Source organism: Xenopus tropicalis, chromosome 9 (assembly GCF_000004195.4).
Source record: "Xenopus tropicalis strain Nigerian chromosome 9, UCB_Xtro_10.0, whole genome shotgun sequence".
Taxonomy (NCBI): domain Eukaryota; kingdom Metazoa; phylum Chordata; class Amphibia; order Anura; family Pipidae; genus Xenopus; species Xenopus tropicalis.
The window spans coordinates 50,567,958-50,580,663 of NC_030685.2; the positions used below are offsets into that span (position 1 = coordinate 50,567,958).

General features: G+C 40.7%; 1 protein-coding gene and 1 long non-coding RNA gene across 3 annotated transcripts in view; one reads left to right on the forward strand and one right to left on the reverse strand.

Moving 5' to 3' along the window:
• adam23 (ADAM metallopeptidase domain 23) overlaps positions 1 to 1,651 on the reverse strand; it is a 106,039-nt gene extending 104,388 nt beyond the window's left edge. Inside the window, 1 exon segment of one of the 2 annotated variants that reach the window (NM_001246206.1) lies at positions 1,115 to 1,557. In NM_001246206.1, the coding sequence (NP_001233135.1) occupies positions 1,115 to 1,265 (151 nt within the window). In that variant the 5' untranslated portion in view covers positions 1,266 to 1,557. 2 annotated transcript variants of the gene reach the window in all.
• A 42-nt stretch (positions 1,652 to 1,693) lies between these two features.
• On the forward strand, positions 1,694 to 12,009 carry LOC101730481. The gene is made up of 4 exons (XR_209005.4): positions 1,694 to 1,947; positions 10,503 to 10,625; positions 10,709 to 10,771; positions 11,146 to 12,009. It is a non-coding gene; the product is annotated as an uncharacterized LOC101730481 (long non-coding RNA).
• The last annotated feature ends 697 nt before the right edge of the window (positions 12,010 to 12,706 follow it).

Sequence of the window (12,706 nt, forward strand, 5' to 3'; positions counted from 1 at the left end):
AGAACTACACATACACTTTGTAGTACAGTACTGTTTTTATCTTAGTTAAAGATTACAAACCTAATGTGTTTTATGGAGGACTTTGCCTAACAACCATATCAGGGCCACTAAATACTGCATGTGTTCACAAGGAAATTAGGAGTGTCTGGGTAACATATTTCTAATATTGGTATATTTACAGACTTACATTCTAAAGGAGTCATCAGTGGCCCACAGTTGTAATTATTTACTAAATCCCCTAGGTATACTGAATTCTAATAAATGAAAACTAGTTTCATTAAGGCAAATTAAAGGCAAAGAGATATTTGGTAAGAATAACTGTAAATGTAAAGCTTAAGAAGTAGTTTAAAGCTTCCCATGCAGTGCTCTGTTACAGCTGGCAAAAATTTTTAAGTGTTAACATGAGACAGAGAAGAAGATCCTTGAAATAAAAGAAACATGCCACGTAATTTAAAACTGTAAAAGAGGTGAAAGGAAACAGTGCAGAATCAGTTTTTTGAATTGGTCTGCAAACCCGCATTTTATTTACTGCAGTGCTTTCATTTGCTGGGATTCATTTGTCCTGCAGGCTGATTTTAAGAAGAACTGCTACTGCAGCTACTATACCTCACAGAGGTCACTGCAGTTTTACTGAATTTTAAATGAAATGGAAGCAGAATTGCACAAAGTGATTAAAGAGCCAGGCAGGCAATATGGGAATGGATTCTGATGAACAACATTTGCCCTAATTTTGCAGGTACCATTTATACGCATGCATGAAAAAGACAGGGACAGAAAAGTGATGGTTTTCCTTTAAGTACACTAGACAGGGTTATAACAGATATACTGGTTAACAACTGGGGCAATTCACAGAAAAGTATAATACTATCTGTATATGGCTAGCTCCTTGTGAAATAAAAAGCACTTGTTTAGAATGATCAATCAGTTATACCAAGTGCAGGCCTGTAAAGTGTCATATGTACAGTATGTTGCTATAACCCTCAGCAACTGTGCTGACAGTAAATATGAGCTTACTGTGAGAGATTTTAGCACAACATTGGTTTGACAGCAAAGCTGTTCTTTCACCAGTCCCATAGTCACACAGAAAGGCAAATTGATATAAGCAATTTCTCACCTGTCTGTGTAGAAAGAGCTCCCCAGTGCTGGGGGCAGGACAGCAGCAGGAGACAGAGAAGGTGGAAGAGAGCAGGACAGGAGATAGGGGCTGTTAGGAGAAGCACAGAGGAGGTTGAACGGGGATGCCGCAAGGAGCCTGCCTCCTCCATAGCTCATAGCTCTGCAGGACTGGGATATAACAGAGGCAGCAATGCTCAGTCTTTATCTTGTACCGACAAGCTCTTCATTTGCATATTCCTCTCCAATACAGTAAGGGGGCTGAAAACCCCACTAGGGGTTATCTGGTTGCCATCTGGATCCCTCCTTAACCCACAGCCCCTCTGCAGCACCTGTTTCCTCCTTCAGCAGTATCCACCCGTCTGCTTCAGTCTTGCCTATTTTTTATGCACCTTGCACCTCCCCCCTTAGAGCATGACAGAAACACAAGCTGCCTCTTCCCGGTTGCTACTCTATGCAAGACAAGGCTGATGCTGCTGTTAATGTCCCCTCCCCTGGGCTGGTGCTGATGCTGCTGTTGCCAGGAGAGGAAGTAGCTGGTGCGCATGTGCGCTGCATTGCTACAGGATGGTCCCAAAAGGATGCTTTGAGAGCAAACCTATGCTGTCATTAAAACAAATTCCCTTATCACAGGGTCCTGCATTTGACAGCCAAGTAACTCAGAACACTCATTGTCTGGCACTTGCCTGTCACATAAAGGGCCCTGACTCAGCGCAGGGAGGAGGGAGCAAAAGGAGGGTTGGGCGGGAAATACAGACACGATACGAGTTCCGCGTATCAAGGAAAGTCTACAGCGTGTTGGGGAACTGGATAGTGCATCCATTCATGGATTAGGTGAGATCTGGATATGTTTCTTGGTGCCTTTATGTACATCATGCGTTTCTCTGTGTGTGTGGTGCTAATCTGTGCTGCTGTATTCTATGTATGTATGTATTGCCTGCCAAAAAATGTGTGAGCATGTAACTTATGCATTTAGGTGTTTGTACCTGATATACTATGCCATGGGGTATTATAAATGTAAATGGCAATATAGTTATCATGCCATGTGTAAAATTAGTCATAAAAACTGGCACTATTTTGACCCACAATCTGTGGATTCTGGCAAATGTCAGAGGGGCTGCTGTAAGATACTATAAACAGTCTCAATTTAGTGGGCTTATTGGGGGGGGCGGGGGTTATTTGGTAGTTGAAATGCCAGCGCCTAGTTTAAATCCTAGTATGGACCTGCTGCTATGGTCTGGTTATAGCATGGAAAAACAATGCAAAATATTGCTTTCACTAGGCTCCCTAAACAAAGAAATAACCCTATGCTAGTCTAGTGGTTACAGTGCCGGGCCTGGCCAGCGGGTGCCCTAGGCAGCACTGTCCCTCTCCCGTCACATTACCCCACTCCTGGTCAGCGCGCATGTGCATCTGTTCCTGAGCGTGCATGTGTGCTGGCAACAAGAGGAGGCACGACACCTGCACTATTATCAGTAAGGAGCAGACTGTGGGGAGACAAGGGCACTGAATAGAGGAGTAGATGGGGCACGTGCCTAGTGCCCTCCCAAGCATTGCACCCTTGGCACATGCCTCTTCTGCCTACCTCTAGTTCTGGCCCTGAGTGGTTAAAGGATGGTCCAGTCTTATGAGACAACCTCCCAAGAGGTCCCAGAAGTTCCTCTGCAGATGTCTTCCACCATGGTCGGACTGGCCCAGTGGGACCCAGGGAAAAACCTGGTGGGCCCTAGCCCGGTTGGGACCTGCTGGTGCTTCCCCCAGCCCCTAGATCCACCTCTCCCGTCACACCTAAGGTAAGAAAAAAGTATGTGAGCTCGGGGGTCGGGAGGACAGGGTTACAGCGGGGGTCCCTTGTGCACCCCCAGTGCGACCCTGCCCCCCACCAAAACTTTTGTTTGAACACTAAAATTAATTATCTAGCCTGTATTTTTCAAGTATCCCCTTTATTGGTGCAACAATCATAAGGCTTTTTGTGGTTCATTATTTTTGTAGATTTGTTATGGATTACTATCTGCTAATGATTCCACGTTGTTTGTTGAGTTTAGGGAGATATCTCCTTTACTTCTTGATTTCCCAGTAATTACAGTGAAGCCATAACTACAGAATATCATAATTTTTTTTTAATTTAAACATATAGTAAGGCATTTCTTAACTGCAATAATGCACTTATTCCCCTTCTGAACTGTAGAATTGAAGTCCAAATGTATCTGAGATCAATAATAGAGAAACTACCAGTAAGAGTACATATACTACTTATCTTAATGTACAGCAGTGGGCTGTGTATAATTTTCTGAACGATATAAACCTATAGCTTTGCAGACATTCTAGCAGGACTGCATTTAAATCATTGGTGTGTATATATATCTATATATGATTTCTTAGTATAATGTTTGAAGGCAGTTAATAACCAGTTCATATATTAAAATCCAAAAGGAAATAACAAGGCTGAAATTTACTGTTCATTAAATGCATGCTGTTTTAATCCATTTAAACACTTTAATGAAATGTTAGATTTTAAAGGTTTACTGTACTTAGCTGTTTGAAAATGTAAATGCACTGTTGCTTTCATTTAGTTGCACTTTATTGTAGGATTGAAACAGCCTAAACAAAATAAAACACATGCATACTATGGCCATTTTGTGAGTAAAAAGTTACAAAGTCCTTCCAATGTAAAGATTCCAGTGTAAACCTTAAGAGAAATTACTTATGTGAATTATACAAAGAAACCTGATGATTGTGTTCACCAGGTTGCTGAAACACCAAAACAGAGGGGAGGGCTTTTTTAATGTGTATAAACTGAACAGTGATTCTCCTTTTCAGATAGGGCAGAGTTAGAAGGCCATGAGGGTTGATTCACTAAAGTGCGATAACGCATATCGCATGCTTTTTGTGTTAAAACGTGCGATTCGCATATCGCGTGTGTTAATTAGTGCGCAACCGCATTGCGTTAATTAGCGCGCAGAAATAATACTAATGCATGATTCACAAACACTTAGACACGCTGAATATCGCATTAGTCTATGCGAAAATTAACACCTACTTGGAGCAGGCGGTAATTATACAAAAGTACAGGTCATGAGCTTTTGGCAACACAATATGGACTTTGCAGTGTGATTTATTCAAGTATGTGTTGGCCCCAGAGTGATGCAACCTCAAGTTTGCAGGAAAAGGGTCATTTTAAAAAAAAGTAGTTTTACGAACGTAATGGTGTGTATGGCTAATATGGCGTGCATGTGAAAAGTAGCGCACATGCATTAATTAGCTTGCACGACAAGTAGCACGCTGCGTTAATTAGCGCACGTTGCGTCAAATAATGCACGGAAATAGTCTTCGCGACTTAAATAACACAAATATCCTTTTAGTGAATCGTGCATTAAGGCGCAAAAAATTAGACGCGATAAAATTTTTAACGCATGCTATAAATAGCGCTCGTTTTAACGCACTTTAGTGAATCAGCCCTATGGTGTCTTAAATCATCACTAATAACTAAGGTAGCCATTTAAAAGCAATGGTTAGAATGCCTAGATCTTCTCTCATCTGAGAAAAATACACTCAAAGAAAACCATGGAGTACACATGAATACATCTGGGTGGCTTGACCCTCAAGAAATGATTTCTAACTGGGTGCAGAAATCTGTTTCTAAATGGCTGCTAGTTGCAGGCAGTGGAAAAGACCAGTAAATGTAAGAAGGGGCAATACATACTTTGTGCTAGTTACATATAAACTTTAATTATTGGAGGTATAAAACATAGAGGGGGTCATTCAGTGCAAGGTGCAAAGAGCAAAATTATTACATCCACCATGTTCCCCCACGTTGCACCCTGCCGTACAAAGTAACACAGGTCTCTGTGCTCCAAAACAGACCATGGATACACTGCTGACTTAACTCAGCAGAGCTATATTCATGATTTTTAAATGAGCACTAAGGGGGAAGCATTTGCACCCCTTATTGTTCTTTCACTTGGTCCATTGCCAAAGTAACCTCTCAGTACTGGGTAAGAGTAAAGTCATGCACAAATCTGAGAATAAGAGTAATTAGATATGTTGCGCTTGGCATAATCTAGTTAAAACATAATTTGCAGAAAGTTGAGTACTAGATGATTTTATCTGAAGGACAATTAGATAAAGGCATATTCATGAACTAAGATACTGGCACACGGTTATTAAATTACATTTTTGTTCTCAGCTTGTGAATCTTTTACCACAATGCCTTATCTTTCAAGTCTGCTATGACTTAGTTGTGTTAAATATGGAAACTGCTAGAAACATATCAATTTCATTAAATTTGTTAGGTATTTCCTTGCAAAAACCAAAAAGGAAATAATTTCCCATGAAGGAATCTTTGTACACCTTGGAAAAAAATTTCAAAGCACATTATATAGTAAATACACATATATCCTAAATAAAATGATGTATCCAAGAAAACACTGTATTAATTTAGTCAGTAATTTCAACAAATCATCCAGTTAGTGAACACAATGAAAAGGGACATTAGCACAGTCCTCAAGAGACCAGTTGGCTTGAAAAAAAATATATGAAATTATTCAAAATACACTGTAAAATGATGTATAATACAGTAACAAAACATGTAAAAAAAGTCTTCTTCTGTATTCTCTAATATGTATTGTTGTAAGATATGGTGGCAAAGTATTGATGTAAGATATGGTGGCAAAAGTGCTACTGGATAATTCCTGACTGATGGAGGAGATATCTATTTATAATATAAATATACATGCTGGTAGCTGGGATGATAACACAGGAAAGTGTAGGAAGGGGAAAGAAGAAATGTAAGTGCATGTTTGAAAGCAACTCTCGTTCCAAGGAGTAATCTAGTTGGCAGCACATTAAAAACTCTATTTGTGTCTCTAAAGCCAAGGCATTCACAGAATTACTGAGATGAAAGGTCAGTGAACGAAAAGATATTACATTTCTTCCTTCTGATAAAACATTTCCATAATAATTTTGATATCAGAGAATAAAATAGCCTTAGTATTAAGCACCTTACATTAATAAATTCTCAGTAAAAAACGTTTCAGTACTGGATTTCATTTTAATGGAGCCTTGTAATTTTATGTCACTTTTAAAGGAGAAAGAAAGGTAAAAACTAAGTAAGCTTTATCCAGGGTCCAACTGGGGGGTGCAGGGCCCTTGGGGCAGCCAGGTGCACTGGAAAGGGTCGGGTCTGGGCCGGGGCCCACCAGGTTTTCGCCCAGTCCAACCCTAGCTTTATCAGAAAGGTCTATGTAAATACAGCCATAAGCACTCACAGAAAAACTGCACTGAGTCCTCTATCAAAAGGAACACAGGATTTCTTTTCATTTTTTGTTTACACATACTCTTCTGTGTCTTCCTTCTCTCAGAAAATTCCTTCAGGGCATGGGCACGAGTCTGCTCAGTCTCCTCAGTTTGCTCTTCTCTCCCTCTCCCCCTTCCTTCTCCTTCTCCCCGTCTCATTAGTATTTGCTCCCCCCCAACTCTGTGCTATCTTAAACAAGCAGAGGGAGCTTCTAGGGCTGTTTAGTCAGGTATGGTAACACTTTCTGCAGAATAAATATAGTGTTCTAGCTTGCACTAATGTGGCTTATCTATTGGCAGTAAAATGTCAAAATGCCTTTCCTTCTCCTTAAAACAAAAATAAATTTTATATATATATATATATATATATATATATATATATATATACTGTATATTACACAGAGAGGTGCATACACTATACAAGTCCAAATGCCCTTGGTGCAGGTTAAAAAAATATATATAATAGAAAGAGTGCCGCACAAACAGGGGCTTGATACAAAAGAAAAAGTTTTTTTATTGAAAAAATTCCAACGTTTTGAGCACGACCAGTGCTCTTCCTAAGGGACAAACCAAACCAGGGACTCTGGTTTTTATTTATTGAAATTCTTTCAATAAAAACACTTTTTATTTTGTATCAAGCCCCTGTGTGTGTGGCACTTTTTCTTTTATATATATATATATATATATATATATATACAGTGGTGTGAAAAACTATTTGCCCCCTTCCTGATTTCTTATTCTTTTGCATATTTGTCACACTTAAATGTTTCTGCTCATCAAAAACCGTTAACTATTAGTCAAAGATAACATAATTGAACACAAAATGCAGTTTTTAAATGAAGGTTTACGTTATTAAGGGAGAAAAAAAACTCCAAATCTACATGGTCCTGTGTGAAAAAGTGATTGCCCCCCTTGTTAAAAAATAACTTAACTGTGGTTTATCAATTTCAATTTTCAATTTCAATATCAATTTATGTAGTCACCCCCAGGCCTGATTACTGCCACACCTGTTTCAATCAAGAAATCACTTAAATAGGAGCTAGCTGACACAGAGAAGTAGACTAAAAGCACCTCAAAAGCTAGACATCATGCCAAGATCCAAAGAAATTCAGGAACAAATGAGAACAAAAGTAATTGAGATCTATCAGTCTGGTAAAGGTTATAAAGCCATTTCTAAAGCTTTGGGACTCCAGCGAACCACAGTGAGAGCCATTATCCACAAATGGCAAAAACATGGAACAGTGGTGAACCTTCCCAGGAGTGGCCGGCCGACCAAAATTACCCCAAGAGCGCAGAGACAACTCATCCGAGAGGCCACAAAAGACCCCAGGACAACATCTAAAGAACTGCAGGCCTCACTTGCCTCAATTAAGGTCAGTGTTCACGACTCCACCATAAGAAAGAGACTGGGCAAAAACGGCCTGCATGGCAGATTTCCAAGGCGCAAACCACTTTTAAGCAAAAGAACATTATGGCTCGTCTCAATTTTGCTAAAAAACATCTCAATGATTGCCAAGACTTTTGGGAAAATATCTTGTGGACCGACGAGACAAAAGTTGAACTTTTTGGAAGGTGCGTGTCCCGTTACATCTGGCGTAAAAGTAACACAGCATTTCAGAAAAAGAACATCATACCAACAGTAAAATATGGTGGCGGTAGTGTGATGGTCTGGGGTTGTTTTGCTGCTTCAGGACCTGGAAGGCTTGCTGTGATAGATGGAACCATGAATTCTACTGTCTACCAAAAAATCCTGAAGGAGAATGTCCGGCCATCTGTTCGTCAACTCAAGCTGAAGCGATCTTGGGTGCTGCAGCAGGACAATGACCCAAAACAAACCAGCAAATCCACCTCTGAATGGCTGAAGAAAAACAAAATGAAGACTTTGGAGTGGCCTAGTCAAAGTCCTGACCTGAATCCTATTGAGATGTTGTGGCATGACCTTAAAAAGGCGGTTCATGCTAGAAAACCCTCAAATAAAGCTGAATTACAACAATTCTGCAAAGATGAGTGGGCCAAAATTCCTCCAGAGCGCTGTAAAAGACTCGTTGCAAGTTATCGCAAACGCTTGATTGCAGTTATTGCCCAACCAGTTATTAGGTTCAGGGGGCAATTACTTTTTCACACAGGGCCATGTAGGTTTGGATTTTTTTTCTCCCTAAATAATAAAAACCCTCATTTAAAAACTGCATTTTGTGTTTACTTGTGTTATCTTTGACTAATAGTTAAATGTGTTTGATGATCAGAAACATTTTGTGTGACAAACATGCAAAAGAATAAGAAATCAGGAAGGGGGCAAATAGTTTTTCACACCACTGTATATATATATATTGTAAGCCTTTCTTCGAAACTCCCATAGAACAGGATCACACTTACTTTACCTCTGGTGCAGTTTCTGTGGCAAACCAAGTCTCTTTTCATGGAAGATACTGGGAACTGTCATTTACAGTGCAGGGTCTCCACCCAGTGTGTACTGAGGAGAACACCTCAGGGAAATTCCTTTTTAATATCACAGTCCCACACTTTAATCCAGAGGGGTTTAAATGATGCACAGTTCAGTTCAATGCAAACTGTCCCTTCCCAAGAGCTATCATACCCCAGGTAGTGCTACCTGCCCGAAAGTACCTCTCCCTTTGGATTAGGCAGTTGCTCCCAAGTAGCAGGCTCACGGGAAAGACCTGTCCCCACAAGGATGGCAACAGGCATCCACAGCAACTGAACAGGACTCAGAACAATATCTTTCTCTAGGGCTGGAGCTCAAAGCTGTCCAAAGCGGAGCACACTGCAGCCCTCAGTGTTGCTGGAAGCTCTTTCAATCTTCTTGTATGTCACAGCCCTAAGGTAGGAGATCTGAATTATGGAAAAACCCCTTATCTAGAAAACCCCAGGTCCCAAGCAGTCTGGATAACAGGTCCCACATCTGTATATGGTTTTAGAGGGCTTACCTGGCTAGGTTTAATGTAAGTTCCTTAGTCAGTGGAGGGTTATTTCCTTAGTCAGTGGAGGGTTATCCTTTGTAGATTTTACTATACTGTGCATGTAAGAGTCTAAGGGGCACATTCATGAAATCACGAGTTCGCATCCTGAAATGCGTAAAATTCGGTTTGGATACGATAATTTCTGATGATCGCAAATATCACGAAAATGCTTACGAAAAAATCGGAATAGTCACGATAATATCGTATTGGCACTCCGAAAGTCACAATTTTTTTTTAATGTATGGCATGCCTATTATTATGTGCACAACTTATGTCCTCAAAGCTGTGAAGTAGAACAACAAATTAGGCCAGTAAATAGGGGGGGTCATTTAAGAAATATTTCCCAAAATACTTAAAGGACAATGAAAGGTTAATATAAATTAAAAGTAAGTCTAAAGGCATTCTTTTTAAGTACTTACTGCATATCTAAATTCCCAGATCCCTGCTTGCTTCTCTGAGATATGGTGCTGGCAGCCTACAGCAGTGTGAAGACTACAGTGACATCACTGAAATCTCTTTCCCCTTCCTGTAGGTGCCAGCGGCAGCTTTCCTATTCTCTGAGCATGTGTGTAACTTGATCCTGTCTGCTGTTCTGAGCTACACATGCCCACCAGCCAATCAGAAGCGGATCTGGCAGAGGGGAGGGGGAGGAGGGAATGAAACACATGTGCAGTATGAAGCAAGGAGGGAAAGGAAGGGAGAATACCTTTTTAAAGATGGCTGCCTGTTCTAGAAAATGTGAAGTAAGTGTGACTGAGTAAATATTTGATTAGGTGAGCCAAAAGTGTGGCGTTTTTACTAAACAATAGGAGAACTATTGGGCAGTAAATTTTGACTTGCATTCTCCTTTAATGCCCTGTACTCTCCTTTATCAAGGAGAATTATTGTTTAAGCATTGTTTAATACAGAGTATAAGGGAGAGCCCTGGGAGTTAGTGAGGCCACTTAGCAGCAACTTGCAGCATTTTAGTAGGGTTTGTGTCAGAGCATGCCTTAGTATTGTTACACTTGAAAGTAAAGGGAATTGACTGGGGCAACAATGAGTAACAAGAAGTGACTGCGTTGTTATGGCTTGCTTATTGGAGCCAACACAATAAAACCATTCCTATCTTTTATTTAGATCTGGAACTGGAGGTGGCCCTGTATTTTACCAAATATGAGGAGCTGCTGCTGCCTTTTCTACACACAGAGAGCGTGAGTGGTGTGTCCGGCACCTTCGATTCGGACAGGAATGTTGGCCAAGGTAGGTGTAATGACATTAATACAAGTGTATTTACACTTGCAGAGAAGCTTAATATTAATATAAAACAATGTTTTCTCCAACAGATTCATCCTTACCACCACCTGGCAAGAGCAGACGCAGACAATCGTCATTTGCTCCCATTCCAGGTATTTTTGTTACCAAATTTGGTTGGACCTGTGTTTTGTGTTAGGCTTGTGCAGTGGCATAATAGTGACTTGTGTCCGTGTATATTGCAGGTGTTTCAATTACAGAAGTGCAGAGTCTTGCAAATAAGATGTGGTGTGTTATTGCTGGGTTAGGTGCAGTCAGTTCATCTTGTACTTTTGGACAGTCAATCTTTTCAACTTGATTTTACCTTTTTGGCTCATTTGGAATGAATCAATGTCCACAAATAGTTTTTGCTAAATAAACTTGGTCATGTTTTCCAAAAAATTACAATCATTATTGTCCATGAAGTTTGTCTGGCATCATGAACATAATAACAGAAAATTAAATAAAGTCTTTTTGTTTTTTCCAAAAGGTGGACGCTCCTCGTCTGTGCTCCACTCCCCACGGTGCGAGGGGTGCGAAGGGATACGTTTAGTGGGGAGGCAAGTGAGAGAGGGTCACACGTATGTGGCAGCGATGTGGCCTTGTTCTCAGATGAGGAGCCGGCCAACATTCCCCAGCAGCAGCAGCAGGTCCCAACCCAGGCCAGAGGAGATAATGTGGCCCCCCAGGAACCTGAGAAAGATAGGTTCCACAAATCCCTAATAAGGCATCATAAAGCCTTAATGAAAAAATTGGACACCATGCATGTCGACTTGTGTGTGGCAACTAATGCCTAAAATGCCAGTCAGGCACGGCAAGCTGCACATGAGTCGGCCATGCTAAGCCTCCAGCAAGCCAGTGAGACACGGAAAGCACAACACGAGGCTGCCATGTTAAGCCTGCAAGAGGAGCGGTTAGAACTGAAAAGGCAAAAACTTGCATTGTTGGCTCACCAAAATTCGCTCCTAGAGCAACAAATTGCCTTACAAGAAAAGGCACAAAAGGCAACTGAGCCAACATGTTTTACCAGTAGAGCTAGTGGTGAGAGCACAGCTACCGCTCCTGCAGCTTCTGCTAGGCAGCTTCGGAAAAGGAAATAAATCTGCCACATTAGGGATCTGTGGAACCTATCTTTTCTTAGGCCTATGTTTTTTGTAAATCTTTCTTTCTGTTTTTTATATTTGTGTTGCAGGTGGGGGAATCACCTGCTCAAACCGTTTTGCTGTACAGATTCACCCATTACACAAGCATAAACTGCAATAAAATCACAAAAATCAAATACAATAAGGCAAACCAATAAAATAACTGATTTGACAGAGTGGTTAGTGGTCAGAATACCTGATCCAATGATCTACCCTTTGCCTTTTCTCTTTTTTTCAGTTTGAAGAGCTGCCCCAATGGCTACACAGCAGCTTATTTATATAAACTATAGTAGGGTTTCTGAAGCAAACATACCAATTTTACCAGTGCAGGGCAATAGTACATAATATATTAACCACTTTGATACACTTTCATTTTTTGGTGTTACTGTTCCTTTATAGGGGACATATCATTTAAAAATTAAGAATGTACCAGTGAATTATACTCCTCTAAATATAGAATGATTTTACTTAAAAAAAAGTTCTGTTTCTAACTGATATATTGTGAAATTACACAAAAATCCCACTTACCCCGCTCATCTGTGCCACTTCCTGCTGGCTGAATTCTCAGGATGTGCAGGGGAGCCGGCGGCCCTCAGTACACTGCACTGTAGGATAGGAACCAATCAGCAGCTAGGCTGACCTGATGGGGAACTGAAGCCTGTATTTGCTTGTGTGAGTGCAAGGCTGTGATTGGCTCTCCCCCTCCTACTGTGCTTCTGGTAGGGACCATTAGGACACACCCACCCTTCATTTGAAACATGGACAGGAACCTGATAGGATCTATAGGGAGTTCCAATTAAGGGGCCATTTTTACAGAATGTATTCAATTTTAGAGCGTTTGGATGTTGTGACATAATAGTATATTAACATTTTGAGTACAAGTATGGGACCCGTTATCCAGAATGGTCG